The sequence below is a fragment of the Protopterus annectens genome, chromosome 1.part1, assembly GCF_019279795.1.
Source record: "Protopterus annectens isolate FY-2018-M chromosome 1.part1, PAN1.0, whole genome shotgun sequence".
NCBI classification, from domain to species: domain Eukaryota; kingdom Metazoa; phylum Chordata; order Ceratodontiformes; family Protopteridae; genus Protopterus; species Protopterus annectens.
In genome coordinates, this window is record NC_056726.1 from 1,059,600,316 (window position 1) to 1,059,625,960 (window position 25,645).

A 25,645-nucleotide genomic window follows, 5' to 3' on the forward strand; every position below is an offset into this window, starting at 1 on the left:
ACCTGGTTCAAGGCTCCAGAGAGTACCCTGCATTACCAGGCTGTAATTCCTACCACACCTTTCAGCCACCTAACCTGCACTGAAACACTAAAGGCAGAGGCGTGTCCATATTCATTAAGGATATCCACAGCTAGTTGCTCAGCATAATGCATCCGAGATTATCCAAGTGTAACTAACTCTGGGCAAGACCGCAATCCAAATTGTAGCTTGCTACAGATCCCCCACCATGCCCCAGGATTCCCACTCCCCATTTCTTAATACACTGGAAAATATTAGGGTACAACCTAACACCCTAATAATGGGTGATTTCAACTACCCTACCATTAACTGGGAAAACTACTCATGTACCAACTCTTGTGCTCAATGTTTTCTAGAATTCATAAATTCCAATGTCATGGATCAACTTATCCACACCCCCACCAGGGGCAGCAATATCCTAGACCTGGTTATTACCAACATGGGCAACCGGTGCTCCACACCAGAGGTCAATTCCTCGTTGGTCAGATTCGACCATAAGCTAATCACCCTAGACATCCACATCCCTCCCCCACCCCCCATTAGGGAAACCACAGTAAAAAATTTCTCCAAAGCCAACTTCACGCTTCTTAAGACAGAAGTGGCAAACTTCACGACACCCATGCTGACGGACAATAGAGGTATGACTGCTGAATCCTACACAAATGCACTTTATAAGCACTTACATGAGGGCATGGATCATTCAATCCCTAACAGAACCAAGATGCTATCCTCCAAAAAAAGGAAGCCAATCTGGTGGTCCCCTGCCATAAACAAACTGTACAACAGAAGAAAGAAACTGTTGCAAAAAAGTGTAGAATCCCATGATTGGAGAAACTCCCTGGTCAGCTTCAATAAGAAGCTGAGATCCCTCATAAAATCCTGCAAAGCTAGTTATGAAAACAAAATCGCCACTGATTCTAAAGACAACCACAAAGCATTCTATAGCTATGTCAAGAATCTCAATGACAACACTCAGATCTGCTCTGAGTTACAGTACAATGGCACTAAATATACAGAACCAATGGATATTGCCAACATCCTGTCAGATAGGTTCAGTGCTAACTTTACCCCTCTATCATCCGCTAAAGGGCCCTTCTCTAAACCAGAAGAATGCAAAGTTCCTGTAATCACGGCTGCACAGGTAAAAAACACACTATCCAAAGCCAAGAACACAGCATCCATGGGACCTGACGACATCCCAGGCTGTGATCTACATGAACTACAGAACAAACTGGCACCCCACCTAAGTACCATGTTCAATCATAGCCTCACCTCAGGCTATGTGCCTACTGAATGGCGCACAGTGACAGTTATCCCACTCCACAAAAGGGGAGCCACCACAGACCCCAGAAACTACTGCCCCATTAGCCTAATGAGCCTGGTCTGCAAGGCTATGGAGAATATCATCATGGAACTTATAAACAATGACATTGGTAATCTCCAAACTCAAGACCCCACCCAGTTCGGGTTTGTAAAAGGCAGATCATGTCTCCTAAACCTGATAGACTTCTTTGAAGCAGTCACCAAAGCCGTAGATGAGGGTAAGATGGTTCACACAGCCTATCTAGATCTTGCCAAGGCTTTTGACACCATCCCCCACTCTGGAATTATAGATAAACTCACTAAACTAGGTATAAATCCCTATGTCACAAGATGGGTTGCCAACTGGCTCACTGACAGAACTCACACTGTGAAAGTAGCAGACTCCAAATCCAGCTTCAGACCAGTGACAAGTTGAGTACCACAGGTTTCAGTCCTGGGTCATCTCATGTTTGGTATCTACTTCTCTGAAGTACAGGCCAACACAGAAGGTCTTTGGCTAACGAAGTTCACAGACGACTGCAAACTAAGAGCCATAATCAAACCTCCAAAAGATGTGGACATCCTATAAAAGGGCCTTGCTGAGACAGATGCCTGGTGTCAAAGCCATGGCCTCAAGCTCAATGCCAAAAAGTGCATTGTCATTCCTTTTGGTAAAAACTCAGTACCCATGAACTACCACATAGGTGGTAGTCTACTTAACACCGAAAGTGTGATGAGACCTTGGGACACAGGTGGACAGGAGTCTCTCCTTTGATAATCACATTGCCACAGTAGTCAGGAAATCCTTCTATGTGGCACACCTCATCACAAAAGGTTTCTCATCCAGGAAAAAAAGAGGTCAATGTTCCCCTCTTCTCGTCACTCATTAGACCCATTATAGAGTACAATGCCCCTTTTGGTATGTACCTCACAAGACATCTACAACAACTGGAAAGGCCACAGAAATACCTCACAAAGAGGATTACCGGCCTCAAAGAGATGCCCTATGCAGACCATCTCAAAAAACTGCAGCTTTACTCCATTGCATATCGCCTACTCAGAGGCGATCTCTGCCTAACACACAAAGCTATGTCAAATCCAGAGCTTTTAGACATGCTCCACTTAAAGAAATCCCAATCCCTATGAACTACATGCTCTAGGGACCTAAACCTCATCACCACGATAAACAGAACATGCTGGAGGGATAGATTCCTGTCCCAGAGACTTCCCATACCATGGAACAAACTACCTGTCTATATCAAACAAAGCTCCTCATTGGCACTGTTCAAGAAAAATCTTGATGGTTGGATGGGAGATAGGAAATTCTCCCCGGGGATCACTTCTGTGGCTCTGCTCGACAGTGGAACAGGAAAATAATTTTCTTGGGTGGTGAAAGCCAGGGTACTTTTGGCTAGGCTTATATAGGCCCTAGGGCCAATAGCCTAGTACCTACCTATGAACCTATGAACCTAAGCCTATAGGCTAGGATTGTAAAGGCTCCAGGGCCATTAGCCTAGTACACATCTATGAACCTATGAAGTATTCTTTTTAAGACTTTTTTAAAATTGTGAGTGCTGGGCATGGTTCTAATGTTTAGTGGGACTGTGTTCCAGACAGTGGAAACTGACTATACAGTTGCTGGTCTGTTTTTTTTTTTTTTGGTTTAGAGATCTCGATGAGTGATTGGTTGGAGCTGTCCAGGGAGTGACTGGGGGTATATGGGGACAGAAGGGAGGAGACGGCAGGGCAGGAGGATGGTTTGTTTAAAACAGAGTGAGTGAGAAGAGGATGAGGAAGTAAGAAATGATGAGAAAATTCTAGCCAGTGTAGAGTTTGAAGGGCAAGGCAGGGGTGAGAGTTGTAAGGATGGCTGGCAATGAACCTGGCAATTTTGTTGTAGGTGAGTTCACGCTTGGATTTTAGTAGTGATTGGAGGTTTGTCATGATTGGTGAGAAATAAAGTAAAGTGGGAAGAAGGTAGGGATGGGTAAGAGAGCATCTAGCATCATTGGCGAGTACTTTTTTGCTTCTATATAGAAATCCTGGTTTCTGATTTTTTTTTTTTTTTTATGGAATGTAAGATGTGCAGCTCTAGTTTCAGTTGATCATTAATTATCACTACTAGTAGTTTGGTTTCATTTGGTCACAAAAAAAATCCTCTCAGGCAGAAACACAAATGAGCCAAGATCTCAGGACACCCTCGGGATCCACGACTGGCCCCAGCAAAAACAAACCAAGTCTGGGGGGGGGGGTGGAAGCTGTAAAGTAGCTGATAGACCTGGTGTGGACATTGGGTACTGAGGGCTGAGTTGGTAACAATGAGGTCCGTGGGGAAAAAAGGGGACAAAAAATGAATAACAAAGGTTCTGAGGTGTTCATGTACCTGACAGAAATCTGACAAAATACGAAGCCCTCAGTATAAGCTTTTTATTCAGTACCACCATCCCAAACTATGATAAGGATGTCAGAAGCCTCAATCTGAACAAGTAACTGAGTGGAAAGGTCTTAAATAAGGCACATTCTTAAGTCCTGTAATCTTTGAGTTAGTACATATTCATATTCTTAGGTCCTGTAACCTTGGAGTACATATTTATATTCTTAGGTCCTGTAACCTTGGAGTTAGTACATATTCATTTTTTAGGTCCTGTAACCTTGGAATTAATGCATATTCATATTCTTAGGTCCTGTAACCTTGGAGTTAGTACATATTCATATTCTTAGGTCCTGTAACCTTGGAGTTAGTACATATTCATATTCTTAGGTCCTGTAACCTTGGAGTTAGTACATATTCATAGGTTCATAGGTTCATAGGTAGGTACTAGGCTATCTGCCCAAGGGCATTTATAAGCCTAGCCAGAATTTGTTGGCATTCGCCTCCCTTTTAGATTAGTTTCCTGGGCCTCTGTCCAGCAGGACCACTGGTGTGATCCCAGGTGTATATCTACGATTTCCCATCCACTCATCAAGATTTCTCTTGAAGAGAGTCAGTGACGGGCTTTGCCTAACATAGATTGGGATTCTATTCCAGAGCGAGGGAAGTCTCTGGGACAGGAAGCTATCCCTCCAGCATGTCCTATTTATTGTTGTGCTGAGGTTTAAATCCCTAGAGCGTGTGGCTCTAAGAGATTTGGTTTTCCTTAGGTGGAGCATGTCCATTAATTCAGGTTTGACATGGCCTTGTACATAAGGCAGAGGTCTCCTCTGAGGAGGTGGTAAGCAACTGAGTAAAGATGGAGTTTCTTTAGCCGGGCTGCATAGGGCATTTGTTTGAGGCCCATGATCCTCTTGGTGAGGTACTTTTGCAGTCTTTCCAGCTATTGCAGGTGTCGAGTAAGGTACATCCCAAATGGGGCATTGTACTCTATTATGGGCCTGATGAGCCATGAGTAGAGGGGCACAATAACCTCTCTTGATTTAGATGCAAACCCTTTTGTGATTAGGTGGGCTACATAGAAGGATTTTCTAACCACTTTAGCAATGGGGTTATCAAAGGAGAGGTTGCTATCTACTTACGTCCCCAAGTCCCTAATTACATTTTCCGTACTTAGTGGATTACCTCCTATGTGATAGTTTGTGGGCACTTTATTTTTCCCAAAGGGGATGACTATGCACTTTTTGGCATTTAGCTTAAGGCCATGATTCTGACACCAGGTATTCATCTCCATGAGACCCTTCTGGAGAATGTCTGTGTCAGCCAGGGAGTCGATTATGGCCCCCAGTTTGCAATCATCTGCAAACTTGGTCAGCAATAGTCCTCCCATGCTTGCCTGTACCTCAAAGAAGTATATACTGAACAGGAGGGGTCCCAGGACTGAGCCCTGATGGACTCCACTTGTAACCGGTTTAGAGTCGGACATAGCACCCGCAACTCTGACCATGTGAGTTCTATCCATGAGCCAGTTTGCAACCCATCTCGTGACATAGTGGTTAATGTTCAAGCTGGTGAGCTTTTATATAATGCCAGAGTGGAGGATGGTATCAAAAGCCTTTGCGTGGTCCAGATAGGCTGTGTGGATGACCTTTACTTCATCTATGGCCTTGGTAACTGTTTCAAAAAAATCAACCAGGTTTAGGAGAAATGATCTGCCTTTAACAAAGCCAAATTGGGTAGGGTCCAGTGTCTGGAGGTTCCCAATGTCTTTGTTAATGAGTTCCATGATGATGCACTCCATGGCTTTGTAGACCAAGCTAGTCAGGCTTATAGGGCGATAGTTTCCAGGATCCGTTGTTGCACCACCTTTGTGGAGTGGGATAACTGTTGCTGTACGCCATTCTTTGGGTACATAGCCTGTGGTGAGGCTGAGCTTGAACGGTGAGTTTAGATGAGGGGTTAGTTCATTGTGGAGCTCGTGTAGGACGCAGCCTGGGATGTCATCTGGTCCCATTGATGCTGTTTTCTTGGCTTTGGAAAGGGCTGTTTTCACCTGAGTGTCTGTGATGTCTGGGGCTCTGCAATCCTCTGGAATGGACACATGCCCTTTAGGGGGTGAGGGGGGTAAAGTTTGCACTGAACCTGTCAGCCAGGATGTTGGCAATGTCTGTTGGGTTAGTGTATTTTTTGTCATTTTGCACTAGCTCCGAGCAGATCTGAGAGCTGCTACTTAGATTCTTGACATAGCTAAAGAAGGCTTTGTGGTTATCTTTAGCGTCTTTTGCAATTTTTCTTTCGAAGTTGGCCTTGGATGATTTTATGAGGGAAAGTAGTTTCTTGCTGGTACTGATTAGGGATGCCTTCCCTTTTTGGGTTTTTGCTCTATCATGTAGTAGTTACCTCCTTCTGTTGTAGAGCTTATTTATGGCTGGGGTCCACCAGACTGGTTTCCCCATTTTGGAGGAGTGAGTCTTTGTTATACTAGGGATGGCTCGATCCATGCATTCCTGTAGGTGCACATAGAATGCATTTGTGAAGGATTCTGCAGTTTGGGCAGCATTATCGGTTAGCAGTGGGGCTTTGAAACTTTCCACCTCGGTCTTGAGAAGTGTGAAGTTTGCTTTTGAAAAGTTTTTTACAGTTGTTTGCTTGACTGAGGGTGGGGTCGGGATGTGGATGTCTAGTGTGATTAGTTTATGATCTGATCTTACCAGCGATGGGTTTATCTCTGGTGTGGAACATTGGTCACCCATATTGGTGATGATCAAGTCCAATACATTGTCACCTCTCGTGGGAGTGGTAACCAGTTGTTCCTGGGCGTTTGAGTTTCTAAACTCTAGAAAGCGTTGGGCAAAGGAGTTTGTACTTAAGTAGTTTTCCCAGTCTATGTTTGGGTAGTTGAAATCACCCAATATCATGGTGTTGGGTAGGATCTTCATATTTTATAGTGTTCTCAGGAATGCTGAGTGGGGGTCTTGAGACAGGGTGGGTGATCTGTAGGAGGCTACAAACTGAAAGGCAGTTTTTCCCACTGTTAGTTGCACATGGATGGCCTCTGAGGCCTCATGCTGTGCTACAAGCCTGGAGGTGTGGGAATCCTTGATGAAAATGGATAGACCACCGCCTTTTGTATTTTGGTCCAGGTTCTGGGGCCGAAAGATATGGTATGAGTTATAGCCTGGTAGTGCTGGGGTGCTCTCTGGAGCTTTGAACCAGGTTTCTGTTTCTACACATAAATCATTTCTCTCCTTGCTGAGGAGTGCCTCAAGTGCGTGCATTTTGAGGTTTAGACTTCTGGCATTGAGTAGCATTACTCTCAGTTTTTTGTTGCTTGTGTTGTTTACAGAGGTGGGTTTGTCTTTTGAGCCTTGCCTAAAAAAGGCACTATGGGGGTGGCAAGAGCCTTGGCCAGTATTCTAAAGCCCAAGGGCGAAAGGTGCAAGCCGTCTATTGTGAAGCAACGTGGCTTGTCAAGCATGTCATCCCAGGCTGACAAACACTGGATCCCCTTTGAATGACACCAAAAGCTAAGCCAATTGTTAAAATCGATCATTTTATCTTTATACTGTGGCATCATTCTTGGTGAGGGCAAGATGCTACTCAGGGTCAGGGTCATACCGGCCTGGGCTACATGATCAGAGAGCTCCTCTATGTCTCTTTTCATGTAGTCCAGGGAGGTACGTCTCAGGTCATTCACACCAACATGGACAATGACAGAGTCATATTTGTACCTGTTATGGAGTGACCTGAGTGTTTGTGTTATATGGCGGATCCTGGCACCTGACAGGAAGCTTACAGTAACTTTCTCCTTGTTCAGTCTAGTGAGAGGGACGTCAATGTGCCTGACAATAGAGTCTCCTATTACTAATATTTTGGGTGTGTTGTTTAGCCTTAAGAGCTGTGATTGCGTGGCACACTGACTTTGTGAAGTATGTGATTTGTGGTTGTTGTTGGGGGTGGGGGTTGTTTGGATGCCTGCTTTGGAGGTCTCTGCTGCTTAGGCAGATTTCTATTAAGAGCCTCCGAGTATGTATTTGTGTATTTATGTGTGTTATTGGACGGTGCCAATATGACTGGTCTATGTGAGATTGGTAGTGTGGTGCAAGTGTTTCCCTTCTCCTCATGACTGACTGTTCCAGTCTTGGGTTGAGAGAGCTTGGCCTCCAGTCTGGCTGTAAAGTTGCATCTCTTGCATACATTTGTGTTTGTTGGAAGGAGGAGAGGGTTGTCTGTGTACATGAGGCAATTGTGTCATTGCCTCAAAATGCCCAGATTCACCAGCTGGACTGGAGAGTACACCTGAAACTGCCCTTTGGACATGCCTGCACAGATAAAGTTAAGTTTTACTGATTGTCCTGTTAGGGACAAATAGAGAGCCCTGCACTTCTGTATAGTATCGGGGGTGTAGTGCTAGCATTTATTAGTGCTTACTAAGAGTTTTGGGCAAGTGCTGGACTGAAAAGAAACTGTTTAGATGGCTTAAGTTGAAAGTCTGACTGGTTCCAAGGGAAAAATTGAAGACTAGACTTTGTGGAGCCGGGAATAGTTTAATCTTAGCTAAACGGCGCTGCGCGTAGATGTGTGACGCGCAAAACCACGCAAATGCGTTTTTTAAGGCAGATAGATGAAAAAGATAGAAATTAGCCCAAAACAGACAATAGACTACTAGTTGCTGGCAGGGGCAGCTCGTGCTATCGGTCTGCTGGACTGCAGCCCTCCCACCTAGAAATAAAAGAAATACAAAACATAAAACATAAACTTTAAAAAAAAAATTTTCTTTTTTTATTGAGTACCGGAACTGCTGCGCATGTGTGAACACACTCAAACTGCCCCGCAGATGCCCAGGAATCTCTGCGAACTCTGACTGCCTGAGTAGCAGTCCAGATGCAGGGAAGGTATTTTCTGCCCCGCAGATGCCCTTCAGATGCCCAAGATGCCGTGCGGTAGATGACCGCACAGAAGAGAGGAGCTCCGGACTGCTTGAGCCGCAGACAGGACCAATCGGGAGAGAGGTAAGCAGGGATTTGAGCGCAGGACCAATCAGGAGTGAGGTATGTTCTCCTGCAGGGAAGCGTTAAGTCGAGCGTGGGTTTGCTGAGACAATGGAGTTGGATTACTGCTTTCCAGTGTCCGGACCCATTTACAGGTAAGGTGTGTGTGTAAATAGCTCCGTTTAAGCAAGGCAGCTCCTGTGTGTTCGTTAGTGGAAACAGCTGTTTATTCAAGTGTGTGTGTGTGTGTGTGTGTGTGTGTGTGTGTGTGTGTGTGTGTGTGTGTGTGTGTGTGTGTGTGTGTGTGTGTCTTTGTAGGGTGTGGTGCAGATTCAGTTTTCACATCACTATAATGCAATAATAGAGGACTTGATTTATTAGTCTCACTGTAATAAGACGTAATTAAATAGGCAGTCGATAAACCTTGGCTAGTGTAATCCGTGTGTATATATAGATATAATAGAGGTTAAAACATGTTGCACATTTTTTTACTATAAGTGCTGGTTGTTTCTCATCACTATTTGAAATAATTACCAGGGAATTAATGCAGCTATACTAAATGTGAGGCTTTCCATTACGCTGACTGACATACATAGATATGATTAAAAATTATCCTGCTTGCAACAGATTTCAGTGGCAAGATAAATTTTGATCATGTAATGTATACGTGGACTAAATAAAAAAAAAAAAAAAGATGCAGGGTTTACTATATAAACACAAATCTTGGGAATAGAAATGATTACTTAACAGGTGTCACAGACACTGAAACTGTTATCCATTTTTAATGCATGATAATATATATTTCATGTTTAAGAGAACTCAGCAATAATGCAATTCTTATTTTGCTTGAAAAGTTATATACCAGTCTTTTAGGGCAAGCATAACATTCTGATATAATTTAACAATACCATGATTAGCAGAAGCCTATGAATCATACAGATAACTATGTTATGCATAACCCTAATGCTAAGGTGAAATTTGGTATGAAAAAATGTGCATTTTTTTTTTTTTGCAGCTTTTGTATACTGAATCAATATTTCATTGCCTGTGCTGGCTTATTTTTAATTAAACAACAGCTTGTTTCAGTGAATTGAGTCTGCACTGTGGAAACTTATCTTGGTGTTCAGCCTAAAATATTTTGGCTACCTGCTGATGTTCAACCATGCCTTTGCTGCCAGGAAAGTTATAAATAAGTGTAACAAAATGAAAAATAAAAAATCTGCTGAATCAGCTGCAGTACTCAACAGAATAAAGCCAAGTAGGATTGAAATAAAAGGATGCAGCACAGCTGATCAAATAAAGTAATGAACAAACAAATGGCAAGCTGTACTGAAGTTGATAAACTGCTTTTTTTCTGCACAGAATCAATATGTGTTGGTTTAATAATGTAATATTGTACAAAACCTTCAACAGTAAAAACTGAGATAATGATTCCAAGTTGGAAACTTAACACAAGTGACTTATCGTTAAAAGTATGTTGTGTAACTTTTTTTCTGACTATGGAAACTCAACTTTATCAGAAGGGAATATAAAGCAACCGACTTTCACATTTTGAATATTTATGAACTTTCTTTTTATATTTATGAACTTTCTTGATATAAACAAAAGCAAACACAAAAAAAGAAATCCCACTTCCCTCTGAAATCTGTTGTACGTGTGTGCGATTGAGAAGTCATCAAGCGTTTATCTTGCTGACCAGAAAAAAAGACAATGCAGCTGATAGAAGATCAGCTTGTTACATGTACCAGTTTTTTTCTATACAGATGTGTACAGATAGTGTTATCTCAGAGACAGTATATATAATTTTGTTTAATGATCAGCTGGTGACAGATGAGTTAAGTACAATCACTCACCATTCAGTAGTTTACATTTGTGAGGTATATATATATATATATATATATATATATATATATATATATATATAGCGAGAGAGAGTGTGTGTGTGTGTGTGTGTGTGTGTGTGTGTGTGTGTAATGCCCTTGCTAACACATAGTGGTGGGTAGAAATACTCAGGCTTGAGCCCTGTACCTTAGATGCAGGTGGCAAGGACCTGAATTCCCTACCCACCACTATTTAAAAAAAAAAATTGCAGATTTTTGCATCATATTTGTTCTGCTCGTCATAAAATCTGTGGTTTCTGTATCTTCATATTTCCTTGCAAAGGTTTGCAGTGCAGTGGTGCACTGGTAGCATTGTTGCCTGACAGCTACAGGTTCTGTGGTTTGATTCTTGGCTGGGGTGCCTTCTGTGTGGAGTCTGCATGTCTTCCCATCCCTTACAAAGATGTGTCTGGAGTGTTTCTCCCTGCTCTGCTGAAATTTGTCTTTGTTTTGTTCCAAGTCAGACTAGTTTCCTGGTTAACAAATGTTTAAAAATAACAGGCATTTGAATTTCAGACTTCATATTCTTCAGAAAGTACATGGTAAAACAAAACCTTTTATTCTAGCAATTGTCTAAGTTTATAACATGGATATTTGAAATTTGTCCATATTTTTGGGACTGTATTCCCCCATTATTGGCCTCTTCCAGGTATTTTGTGCTAAGGTTGAGGGCTATGGTGAGAACTGAATTCACTGAATTTGTTTGGCAGCTGTATTCCCACATTATTGGATTTTTTTCAGGTGTGTTTTGCTAAGAGGTTGACAGCTATGATAAGAACTGAATTCATTAAATAGTAGCCATTTAAGTTTGTATTCCTCTGTTTCAACTGATTTGGCATAGTGGTATGTTTCTCTGACTGTTTTGCACAGCATCCCCTGGGTTCAAGCAGTGGCAGTGAAATGTATGGTGGTAACACAGCATTTTATTCTAGCAACTTTCCAACATTATACAAGCAATGTTTAAAATGTGTCCCTGGTTTTTGGCCCCCCCCACCCCCCAATAAATGTTGGCTTTTTCCAGATATCTTGTGCTGCAAAGTTCAGAGATATAGCTGAGTGTCGAGTAGATTTTACAAGGAGCTGATAGCTGCAGGGGAACAAAAGTTTAGGTCTGCTTATGCTAAGTCTGCTTGCATTGTTAATAGCACAACAGGTAGGGTACTTGCTTTTGATGCAGAAGGCTGTGGGTTCTACTCCCACAGTAGGTAGATGCATTGCTGATACTGTATTTTGTTGTAAAGGGGGTGGATGCTGCAGTCCTTTTTTGGCAAAGATACCTAGTAACTATGAACCTGTTATCAGTTTGCTATCCATTCCCTATTGCGGTATTACTAGCTTATCATTTTTTTAATGCATGCAACATAGGCAATTTATTCTTCAAGGGCAACGGGCACTTTATTTGTAGATGAAACAATGACATATAAAGTTGTTTGCTAGCAGCAACCTGTTTATTAGCTACATATTTCTTTAATGTGGATTTTACTACTTCAGAGATTGTGCATATTTACTGATACTGGTGGACTATAGAAGGTTGAGTAGACGTTTTATGATGGAAATGTTCTGAATTGGGCAGTTTTGTCATTGGTGCATGCATTTTGTTTCATTGCTTACTGGAAAAATGTTCAAAACAATAAATTTAAAATGCCCTCTAACAACTGTACTGCATTGTACAAGGAATATAATGTAATACAGTCAGGAAGGTGTATCAAAGAGCATATGTATGTTTTATGTTCAAGGGGCCTATGATTTTGAAAACAGCCCAGAGTTAATCTTTGTCTGCCACTGGCAAAATGTATTTTCTTTGAATGTGGGTTTCAATGCTGTTTCAATGCATGTGAGTTTCAAGGGCCGAGAAGTTTTAATGCCAAGTCTATTTTCATTGTGAGACTGCATTGCTTTGTTTAACAGATATCTATTAGGGTTTGTGTGTAAAATGCAAAATAAAACTTTCAAATGAAATCTAAATCATCGCAGAAGTAAAGCAGTATGCACATTGCAGTGTTCATGGTAAATGGGGCAAAATAACCAAGGAATGGGACGATGGAATGGCTGCAGAGATGAGGCTCCATTCGACCATGATTTTGTGAGGGGGGGAAGGGTAGCAAACTCAGACAGCCCCGGTTGAACTATACCTCTCAGCTGTCCATATTTTTGCAGAATGAATAGATATTTGCTTCTTATTTTTGGTTTGTTCCTCATAAAATTTGTGGTTTTCTAGCAAATAATTTAGGAATGAAGTCACTAAATGACAGACATTGAGTTTCAGATGTCATAACCTTCAGAAAAATGCATGCTAATGCAAGACCTGTTATTCTATCAACTGTCTTAAGTTTATACAAGAGCAATTTTAGTAGTGTTTGTATGTTCCCCCAATATATTTGGCCTTGTCCAGATTTCCTGCATTAAGAGGTTGAGAGGTACGTGCAAATCGCTTTGTAGAATTAGGAATATCCAAACCTCTCAATTGTCCCCAATTTTGGCTCAAAATGTTGCTCTCCCCCAATAATCCCTCCTCAAAATGGCAATTTTGGAAGAAAATGTAGAGGGTTTACAATTATATATAACTGTAATGATCAGAGTTATAGATTACTTTTATTTCAGAAATGCATGTAGATGCTCTTATTTTGTTAGCTGCTCAAGTTAACAGTGTTAATATTAAAAAGGTGTCCCTTTTTTGACAGGTTCCCAGCTGTATTGTGTGGCAACTTTATATTTTTGCATCACATTTTTGGTCTGTTTTTCATAAAATTGTGGTTTTCTGGCAAATTAGTGGCAAGTCATTAAAGATTGAAGTTAGAAAATAATGGCAGACATTTGGGTTTCAGATTTCATACCCTTCAGAAAATTCGTACTAATGCAAGATCTACTACTGTTCTATTATCTAAGTTAATAGGAGCAATATTTAAAAATTGTCCTTATTTTTGGGCCTGTGTCCCACTTCTAGTTCTATGTATGGCTTTGTCCAGATATCTTGCTCTGAAGTTGAGAGGTATGAGCGTCAGAGCCATCACTGTCAGCCAGAGACATTTCAAATTATGACCTACTTGTTGCACCCCACTCCCCACTGTAGTGGCTCTCGATGTGTCCAAGGAAGGCAAGGAGCAGTTATGCAGTGTAAGCGTGCAGAGTATTCCCCATCCAAGGTAGACCACAAGTACGACTGTGGCTTTTCATCTGTCCTTGATTTTGCAGAATGTTCTGGTTTTCTGTCAGATTTTTATACTGTTGATTTATGCTTCTTATTATTCAGGAAATGCATGCCGTCACAGTGCCCTGTTGCTCTGTTTAAGTAGCAATCATTTAATGAGCATCAGGTAAGCTTGTCAGAGACTGAAAGATGCAAGTAAGCTTTAATAAGCATACTGTTAAAGAATTACCAGCATTGAAAGCCTTTCCGTTGTTGCCATGCAGAGAATATTTACATAACTAGATAATGTATAAGCCTTAGGTATTGAAATGCATATGACAGTATTTGTAATAAAAGGACAGGATTACAGTATTTTCAGAAGCTCATTACATTTGTTGGAGACTTGCAGTCATCTTTTGTTAGAGACTTGCAGTTATTGTTGCAGGCTTTACCCATAAACTAAACAGAATGCCAATCTATCATGTGTGGTCCATAACTTGTGCAGGAATCCTTTAAGCAATTTATCTTGAGCTTGTTTCTTGTTTGCTGTTCATTTTTTACTTTGATCATGTTTTCCCCATGAAACAAGTAGATAGTTGTGTCAGGCAGCAGGTCTTTTTTGGATAAGAACCATTTTTACAAGTGGGGGTATCACAGAGATTGCTACTTTCAGCATGTTACTTGGTAATTTTATAAAGCTGAATATAAATTATAATTAGAACAGCAGTGCAAGGAGTAGTGGTTTGAGTTGAGTGCTGCTTATTTTTTATACTTGATTTTGACTGGCATTCCAGTAATGTATTTAAAAAGTAATTTATTTTTTCATGCCTCACAACCTGTTTCCATCTGGATATTAAGTAAGTTGTGATGTAGCCAATGCATTGAAATATTTTTTCTTCTACACTTCATTTTGTCTTGATTGGACTCTCGTAATGACTGTTTGGCACCCAGGCATAGCCGGCCTTAGGCATAGGCCAACTAGTCAGCCGCCTAGGGCACCAGTCTAGCAGGGGGGCTTTTCCAGTATTTATGTGGTATAGGTAGACCAGGATGGGTGCACCAGGTAATGTGGTGGGGGGGGGGGGCGCCATGGAGCCCTTTTGCCTAGGGCACTAGTTGACCTAGGGCCGCTCCTACACCCAGGGCAGTGTATTTAATTAAAGTTCCAGTTGTTGTGGTCTTGAGCATAGCTCCACCCCTTTCTAGTTGGTACACCCCTTCCCATTGGCCCCACCCATTCAGCTGTCTCCTGCAGTCCTCCTTTAATTTGAAGTCACCAGCCGCCACTGCTTGCTGGGCTGAGACCACTTCTCCAGGGACAGATAGGCTGCTCAAAGCTCCCCACTCTCACTGGTGAACAGAGAAACTTCCTCCTATCCAAGTAAGGATATGGGCAACACAGCAACTTGTACCACAGTCCTGAATTCAGCAGAACCTGAAAACAGGACTAGACTAGCTTAGAAAAGGCAGGAAACAAGATTGTTTTTCTTTTTTTACAGATACAACAGTACACTACACAAAAACACTTTAAATGCTTTAAACAGGCTAGCGCACTTGAGTGTGTAGCCTACAACAGTTAAACAGATGCTTTTCACACAGAAATGACTTTAAATTACTTTGAAAGTGCAAACAGCAAAAAAAGCAAGTATTTCAGCAGAAAATAACTTTTTAGAGTACATAAATGCTAGTAGATCGCGTTAAGGTGAAAACCAGCAGTCGCAGGAGGAAATACAAAAAAAAAATACTTAAATCAGTTAAAAGTCTGTCTTGGTCTCTCTGCTGCTTGTAGTACTCTGCAGGGCACCACAAGGAGCTTAGCTGAGTTGAAAACAAGTGCAAAACTGTGCAAATGCAGGTTTTTACGGCAGGTAGATGAAAGAGATAGAAATTAGCCCAAAACGGCCAATAGGCTACTAGTTGCTGGGCTGTGACCACTCCTCCAGGGACAGATAGGCTTCTCAAAGCTCCCCACTCTCACTGGTGAACAGAAAAACTTCCTCCTATCCAAGTAAGGATATGGGCAACACAGGAAATTGTACCACAGTCCTGAATTCAGCAGAACCTAAAAACAGGACTAGACTAGCTTCGAAACAAGGCTTTTTTTTACAGATACAACAGTACACTCCACATATTCTTAGGTCCTGTAACCACGGAGTTAGTACATATTCATATTCTTAAGTCCTGTAACCACGGAGTTAGTACATATTCATATTCTTAGGTCCTGTAACCACGGAGTTAGTACATATTCATATTCTTAAGTCCTGTAACCACGGAGTTAGTACATATTCATATGTCCTGTAACCACGGAGTTAGTACATATTCATATTCTTAAGTCTTGTAACCTCGTAGTTAGTACATATTCATATTCTTAGGTCTTGTAACCTTGGAGTTAGTACATATTTATTATTGATTTATTTATTTATTTGCAGTTGGTTTACCAGGATAGTCCATTGGGCCAAAATAACCCGTTTTCAATAGAGTCCTGGGGAGAAAAGCTCCAAAAACAATTAGCAAGGTTACAATAAGGTATTTAGTTTCAATTATACAATTCCTATGGACTTGGAAATACAGTAGACTAGTGTACAAACATATCCAAATATTACAATCTTGTATCGCTGAAAACAATTTACAATATAGAAACTGAGAGGCTTTTACAACTTAGGGTGAGTTACACTGGAGATATCTTTCATACATTCAGGATGAGTAGCTTAATACAATCAAGAGAAAGGTATATGAGCTGACATAGAACCTTTCAATATAGAAACAGAGAACCTTTTCCATCAGAGGGTATATTTACACTAAGGTACCTTTGAGTATTCAGAAAAAAGCTAATACAAGCAAGAGCAAGATCTATGAGTTTAGAAGAGTAAGTATATATTCATATTCTGAAGTCCTGTAACCTTGGAGCTAACACATATTCATATTTTTAGATCCTGTAACCTTGGAGTTAGTACATATTGATATTCTCAGGTCCAGTAACCTTGGAGTTAGTAGATATTCATATTTTTAGGTCCTGTAACCTTGGAGTTAGTACATATTTTTAGGTCTTGTAACCTCTGAGCTACTACACATTTTTAGATTTGGTAACCTTCGAGTTAGTACATATTCTTAGGTCTGTAACCTTTGAGTTACTACATATTTTTAGATTCGCTAACCTTGGAGTTAGTACATATTTTTAGGTCCTGTATCCTTTGAGTTACTACATATTCTTAGGTTCGCTAACCTTGGAGTTGGCACATATTCTTAGGTTCGGTAACATTGGACTTAGTATGTATCACAGAACTTTCACTTTTTTAGTTCCGTTGTTTTTAGATCTTAATTTCCATTCTACGAACTTTGTGGGTAGCTAATAGGCATGCAGTCCAAGAGGTTATTAATGAGTCAAGAACCATTTCCCAATTGCCCGAAAGCACTGATTGGTTAAATCCTGATTAACAAGTCTGACTCAGTATTTGCATTAAATGTTTCGTGGTGACAAGGTCTCTCAGTGACTTCACTTCAGCAGAGTCATTCTCTGCTGATTAGGTTTGGAATTATATGTGAACAGCTAGCAGGAAATACAAATGAGTGTCAGGATAAAACAGTGAATATTACCCAATATCAGAATTGCTGCAGAATGCCTATGAAAGGAATGGGAGAAATGGCCAACAAGTCAACATAAACTGATACTTATTTCCAGCTGTGCAGTGGTGGAATAAATATTTTTAAATTCAGTATATTATGTTCAATGCTCAAATTTCAGTAAGCAGCATTATTTCATGATAGGTATCACATTTATTAACAGGACAAATCTGGAACCCTCTCGGTCGATGAAATATATCAAGGAGTGCATGAAGTGCATCCAGCAGTCTCCAGGGACGACATTGTGAAGCTTATAGAAAAGGCTGATACAAATAAGGATGGGCAGGTATCCTGGCAAGGTGAGTAGTTCGGGACAGCTGGTTATTAAAATAAGGAAGTCTGGTGGTGATGATGTTATATTGGATTTTGGACTGTTTATTAAGTGATCTTATAGCAAGTGTGCAACTACAAAGGAAAAAAAATGACACTGTGCTGAAAAATCCAAAAATTAAGTTCTTTATATGGGGGGTAGAGACACCTGATATCCATCATGCAGGGAAAAGCCCCTGTAATCCCTACTTTATTTTAACCAACACAATGTTTTATGCACCTCAATGAAAACAGCAAGTCCAGCAATATGGCATGGTAATATTAGACCACCGTTAGCTAATAGGTCAAGCAACAGCAGCAGTCTCTTTCAACGAATCTGATAGCGATGCACAATACATCAGTGCATCACATTATAGCTGTAGTGCTTGGCACATTAGTATAACATTTTTATGATGTGCTTTATGATTTCTCTGTTTATTTGGAATACACATAAACAGTGAAACATGCAGTTACATGTGTGTATGTATGTATAAATAAGTATATGTAAATTTTAAACATTGAGTGTGCATTCTATACATATCTATATATCTATATCTATATCTATATCTATCTATATATATATATATATATATATATATATATATATATATATATATGGTTACCTATCAAAACATCTACTCGTCATAACATCTAACCTCAAGACATCAATACCATAACATCTAAACTTCAAAACATCTGAAACTCATAACATCGAATCTCAAAACATTGAAAACTACAAAGCAACTATAAATAACATCCCACAGAGTTTTTACTATGTTTATGCAGGGAGGCAAGCCCCCCTGCACCCCCCATTGTGCCCCCCCCGTAAATTAAATATACCATCTCCAAGGTTGCACTACAGTGGGGGAAAAAGTTAATTTCCTAACCCCACTGTAGTGCAACCTTGGAGTTGGTATATTTAATTTAAGAGGGTGTGTGGGGTGCAGGGTGGCTTGTCCCCCTGCATAATCGTAGCAAACAGTGTGTGGGATGTTATTTATAGTTGCTTTGTAGTTTTTGATGTTTTGAGATTCAATGTTATGGGTTTTAGATGTTTTGAAGTTTAGATGTTATGGTCTTGATGTTTTGAGTTTAGATGTTATGAAGAGTAGATGTTTTGATAGATTACCATATATATATATATATATATATATATATACTTCAACTGAAGGAGTCTTTACAAGTGAAACCTGATTTGCTGTTTTCACTTGACCGACAGTCTCTTATTAAATAAGAGTTGTTATATACAGACAGAAATAGATATACAGATATTGTTATATGAATATGTGTACATAAATTCACATAACATTTTGCTGAACAATATTATATCGAAGTGTGAATCACTAAATGTTTTAAGTGAGTCACACTTTGAACATGTGGGACTGCTGTTGGTGTAAGTTCGCTGAACAATTAGATTTAGGGAGTTTTTATTTTTTTCCTTACTGTAGTGTAAAGTCAGAGTTGGCATACATTAATAGCAGGGTATGTTTTTCTCTTTCTTTGTTGTGTTTTCATTTGTGCAGTTGAATATTATATTCCACAAAGTGTGATTCAACCGATCAAATATTCAAATGACACACACACACACACACACACACACACACACACACACACACACACACACACACACACCTATGAAATCAGTCTCTGTTGTCAATCACTACAAATCAAAGGGACACTAATTCCTGCAGAATTCCGTACACAAAACATTTGGTTTCTGCAATGATTCCAGAGACAGTCTAAGATCCTTCATGTGGATTCTGAAATACTAAATTAGAATAATAACAAACTGGTAAAGACAGAAAAACTACAGCCATTGGGCCTGAATAAATAATCACCATAACAGGTTCATAGGTACATATACCAGACGGGTCTATATTAGAACATCGAGGTTGCAAACCTTAGAATGTTCTAATATTGAACCCTATGCAGCAAAAGCTTAAAATATCGAAGCAACAGAAAACCAAATTTTTTCCTAGGGAAAGAATTTGGTTGTCCGTTTCTGTTGCTTCAGTATTTTCAGCGCTATGGTAGAAAGTTACAGGTTGGGATCAGGTAAGTGTGCGATTGTGGGGATGTGAGGGTTAGGGCAGGTTCGGTGAGTTAGGGTTAGGGCGCGGGTTAGGTATGTGTGTGATTGTGTGGATGTGAGGGTTAGGGCGGGTTAGGTGAGTTAGGAAAAAAAATCGCTGTTCTGACAGTTCATGATTGTAAGCTTTTAGTTACGTAGGGTCAATTAATCACCATTCGCTTTTTTAAGTGGTCAGTGATCTAATATAGACCCTACCAGACTAATGACCACCAGGGCTTTTATAAGCCTAGCTGAGCAATCCAACCCAATTGTGTCCCTAGGTATCATGGGCATTGGGGGGATATGTTAGTTACGAAATGTCTAAAGGTTATTGGGGGGGGTATGTTAGCTTGGGTATAATTCATTGCCTGTCTCTATCAGAGATATGGGGGGGTCAGACCCAGGATGAATTTCCAGCTTCCCATCCATTAGTCAAAGTTATGCTTAAATAAGTTTAAGGATGTACTCTGCCTCATATGGATTGGAAGTCTGTTCCAGAGTACTGGGATACTTTGAGGCACATATCTGTCTTGCCAACATATCCTATTTATGTTACAAGCAAAATTCAAATCACTGGATTTAGTGGTTCTGGTGTTATTCATTTTGTGGCTGTGCAAAAGATCCATTAGACCTGGATCTGAGGATTCCTTGTACACAAGGCATAGATTAGGTCTCCCTAATGTGTAGGAGATCAACAGAAATAGGTTGTTACTAGGTTAATGACAACTAGAGTCCTTACAAGCCTAGCAATGCACCCTAAACCCATTTGGATTCTGAGTATCATGGGCACCTGTACATATCATTAGCACCTATATTGAGTTACATATTAGCATGGAAGTAACTAAGGGATTTGTATTGGGGGGGTACATATCATAGGCACCTATATTGAGTTACATGTTAGCATGGAAGTAACTAAGGGATTTGTATTGGGGGGTACATATCATGGGCACCTATATTGAGTTACATGTTAGCATAGAAGTAACTAAGGGATTTATATTAGGGGGGTACATATCATGGGCACCTATATTGAGTTACATGTTAGCATGGAAGTAACTAAAGGATTTGTATTGGGGGAGTACATATCATGGGCACCTATATTGAGTTACATGTTAGCATGGAAGTAACTAAGGGATTTGTATTGGGGGGTACATATCATGGGCACCTATATTGAGTTACACGTTAGCATGGAAGTAACTAAGGGATTTGTATTGGGGGGTACGTATCATGGGCACCTATATTGAGTTACATGTTAGCATGGAAGTAACTAAGGGATTTGTATGGGGGGTACATATCATGGGCACCTATATTGAGTTGCATGTTAGCATGGAAGTAACTAAAGGATTTGTATTGGGGGGTACATATCATGGGCACCTATACTGAGTTACACGTTAGCATGGAAGTAACTAAGGGATTTGTATTGGGGGGTACGTATCATGGGCACCTATATTGAGTTACATGTTAGCATGGAAGTAACTAAGGGATTTGTATGGGGGGTACATATCATGGGCACCTATATTGAGTTGCATGTTAGCATGGAAGTAACTAAAGGATTTGTATTGGGGGGTACATATCATGGGCACCTATATTGAGTTACATGTTAGCATGGAAGTAACTAAGGGATTTGTATTGGGGGGTACATATCATGGGCACCTATACTGAGTTACACGTTAGCATGGAAGTAACTAAGGGATTTGTATTGGGGGGTACATATCATGGGCACCTATATTGAGTTACATGTTAGCATGGAAGTAACTAAGGGATTTGTATTGGGGGGTACATATCATGGGCACCTATATTGAGTTACACGTTAGCATGGAAGTAACTAAGGGATTTGTATTGGGGGGGTACATATCATGGGCACCTATATTGAGTTACATGTTAGCATGGAAGTAACTAAGGGATTTGTATTGGGGGGTACATATCATGGGCGCCTATATTGAGTTACATGTTAGCATGGAAGTAACTAAGGGATTTGTATTGGGGGGGTACATATGATGGGCACCTATATTGAGTTACATGTTAGCATGGAAGTAACTAAGGGATTTGTATTGGGGGGGGGGGTGTTAGTTAAGATAATGCTTTTCTTATGGATGTCCAAAATAGTCAGGGATGAGCTCTGTTTTACATGGATGAGCAGTCTATTCCATAGAGTGGGGATGATTTGGGATACATATCTGTTATCTCCAGCACTGTCTGCTTATGTCACAAGTGACATTCAGATCCCTGCATCTAGTGTTTCAGATGCTGTTTGTTTTGTGCATGCACAACAGATCCATCAGGGCTGGGTCTCATGAAGCCCTCTAAGCCAGGCAAAGACCTCCTCTTTTTAGGTAAGTACTAGGCAATTCCCCTTGCAGGCTATTTTAAGCTTAGCCAATTTCCCTTCAAAGCTGAGAATCAAACTCTGTATCTTTTGTCTTAGAGGTAAAAATCTTAAGAATTATGTCACTCTCCAACTCAGGCAATCCATGTAGGGCATTGTGTTTATACTCTGTATTCTCCTGGTAAGAAACTTTTGTGGGTGTTTCAACTGTTGTATATGTCTGGTCAGGTACATGCCAAAGGGGGCATTATACTCAATGATGGGTCTGATAAGGCCCAAATAAAGTAGCACTATGACTTCCTCAGACCTGGATATCATGCCCTTACTTATAACTTGGGTGACACAAAATGATTGTCCTTGCTACTTCGGCCACATGTTGGTCAAAGGCCAAATTACTGTCTACATATGTACCCAGATGCCTGACTACTGAGTCAACTTTTAGGGGTGTCTTATTGATACATTAATTAGTCTGGGTAGCCACTTTTACAAAAAGCACTAAAATTCATTTCTTGGCATTGAGTTTTAGTCCATGTCTGTGTGAGAACCTCTTATAACATGTTTGTGTCATGGAGAAATCTATGATAGCACCCAATTTGCAATCATCTGTGAACTTCATCGACCAAAGGCCCTTAGATTAGCCTTTACCTCTGAGAAGTAGATGCCAAATAGCAGAGGTCCCAGCATGGAGCCCTGAGGTACCCTGCTTATGATCAGCCTCTTAGTTGAGGTGGTCTTGACAATTTTGACTTCCTGGGTCCTGTCTGTGAGCCAGCTGACAATACAGCATGTTTTGTAGGGGGGCTTATGACCAGTTCAGTGAGTTTGCCAACTATACCCAAATGGAGTTTTGTATTGAATGCCTTAGCCAGTTCCAGGTAAGACGTAGCACCATTTTCCTTTCCACCATTGCCTTGGTGACCGTCTCAAAGATGTTCACCAGGTTTTGTTGGCATAGCCTTCCCTCAACAAAGCCAAACTGGGATGGATCCAGTGTCTGAACATTGGCTATGCCTTTGTCAATCATGTCTATGATAATTTGTTCCATGGCTTTGCATTTAAGACTAGTCAGACGAATGAAAATGATGAACGTTTTTGTGATGGAAAGGAAGACATCGGCTGAAATTTTGTAAAGATAACATAATGAACTGAAATAGAACAAAGTGACTTTTTGCAGCTTAAGGTAATACATTGTTAATTTAGAAAGGAATTAAGTCAACATACTATATTTTAGCTTGTTGCTTTATGAAAAGATAGCATTCACTACTTGCTATGCAGCATGTGTTAAATAAATGTCGCCTAGACTCCTAAGAGACTGGCTGTTACCTGGTACCTATTAGGAGATGTAGCTTGCTGTATGGTTCTAGCATCAGAATAAGAAACCTTACAACAGATGCAAGGATATTAAAGCTGGGCAATAAATCCTATGCATCTCTATGGATTGTAGGCTGCATTTCTGCCTGTATGATAAAACATATTTGAGCACCTGTTTATAAGGTTTTTATTTGTTATTTATTTTTATTTTTATTTTACATTTGTTGACCGGGATAGTCCAACTGGATGCATGTCCATTTTCAGCGGAGGCCTGGGGATAAAAGCTCCAAGGTAAACAGACACAACATAACATATTACAAATAGAATATTTACAGTGATTTCATAAGCAAACAAGATAACCAAGTTCCATAGGTTAGTGTTAATCCCAGGTGAAAGTCTGGATTAAATTACACAGTAAACTGCTTAATAGCTTATACACATTCTTGAGTTGAGTTGGCCAGGCTTGATACAATGACATAGCCAGTTTAGTCCCAGCTGTTGTTTGAGTCTAGTTTTAAATTGACCTAGGGAGGAAAGTAAAGTAATATCAGCTGAAAGAGAGTTCCAGGATCTATATGCAGAGTTTGCAAAGAGAGAGTCACAGGCTGTGTTGTTAATTTTGCGCATCTGAATTAGAAGTCTGTTAGATTATCAAAGCAGTCTAGGATTATTACAGGGGGTGATAAGATTCTTAAGTGCAGGAGTATTGTCCAGATTATAAAGGATTTTATGGGCCATAATCAATTGGTTATACTGGATTAGACTGGGTAGTTCAAGCTACCCAAGCTGATTTAGATTGATGCAGTGATGTGTCTTAAAAGGCAGCTCAGTGGCAAACCTGGCAATGTGGTTGTAGCAGATTGAGAGTTTGTTAAGGACAGTCTTGTTTAAATTAGAGAGTAGAGGGGATGCATACAAAAGAGTTGAAAGAAGGTGAGAGCGAGCTATGGCAAATTTAGCTGAAGGGGTTAGGAAGGATTTTATTCTGTAAAGTGATCCTAGTTTTTTATTGATGGTTTTGATCGATTGGTTGACATGTAGGCTGAATTTTAGATTATTATCTATAATGACACCTAATAGTTTTGTAGAGGGGTCAGGAGAGATTATTGTGCCATCATTTGCATTTATGGTAAAGGTAAAAGCAGTAGACCTATGTGTTGGTGAAAATAACAGCATTTTAATTTTTGGGGGGGATTTAGTATCAGACGACATTCAGAAAACCATTTTTCTATTGTGTTAAAAATGGTCTGGGTAGCTGACCATAACTCTGTTGGAGATGTGGCCGAGCAAATCAGGGTAGAGTCGTCAGCGTATTGGATACAGCTGACTTTAGGGATCACAGTATACAAGTCGTTAATGAAGATGGAGAACAGCAAGAGGCCCTAGTATAGAGCCTTGTGGTACTCCAAGGATGTTAGGTAGTAGGTTAGAGAGTTTGTAATGCCAAAAAACAGCCTGCTGTCTACCATTCAGGTATGATTTAAACCATTGAAGGGCTTTAGTATCAAGACAGAATGTTTGCAGGTTGTGGATTAAAAGTTGGTGATCGACCATATCAAATGCCTTGGAAAGATCCAAGAAGAGAGCTGAGGATATATGATTATTGTTATGATTATGGTATATGGTGTTGGTAAAGGCTAGTAGGGCTGAAGTAGTGCTGTGGTGAGGTCAGAAGCCATGCTGGGTATCTGCCATGAGGTGATTCTGGAACAGGTGGTGCATGAGTTGTCTATAAATACATTTTTCCATAATCTTTGCTAATGGAGAGAGTATAGCTATTGGCCAGTAGTTGGAGAATTCAGTAGAGATGCCTCCTTTGTGTAGTGGGATTCCATAGGATATTTTCCAGATGGTGGAAATTTTAGCTTCTACTATGGTTCGATTGATTAGTATTGATACAGGGTAAGCAATAGCATCAGCTGATGTTTGTAGGTACTCGGCAGGGAGTTGATCAGCGGAGAGTGTGGTGGGTTTTAGTTTTTTGATCAAGGTACAGATAAGCGATGTGGCAACTGGTTGGAAGCTGAATGAGAGTAGGTTTCTAGGGGTGCTACTTTTAGGACCAGGGGAGCTAGGAGGTAGTTGGCTAGCTAGGGCTTGAATTGTCTCAGTAAAGAATCGATTAAAACTGTCTGTCAAATCATCGGGGGGTTTATTAATAGTGGCAGCGGGAATAGGGGTAGAAGTTTGTCAAGGATGTAGTAGATTATTCAAACCTGTCCAAAACTTCTGAGGGTTATTTTGATTTACTGTCTGCAAATTACAGTAGTGTTGTTTTTTATCTTGTAAAATGGATTTTTTAGTTTCGTTCCTAGATTGCC

At 40.4% G+C, this 25,645-nt stretch overlaps 1 protein-coding gene across 1 annotated transcript in view; it reads left to right on the plus strand.

Annotated features, from left to right (window-relative positions):
- Nucleotides 1–25,645, plus strand: part of LOC122813566 (calhepatin-like) — a 51,787-nt gene that overhangs the window by 22,107 nt on the left and 4,035 nt on the right. Inside the window, exon 3 of the mRNA XM_044085964.1 lies at nucleotides 17,474–17,609. Coding sequence (XP_043941899.1) covers nucleotides 17,474–17,609 — 136 coding nt within the window. The remainder of the gene's footprint in view (nucleotides 1–17,473; nucleotides 17,610–25,645) is intronic.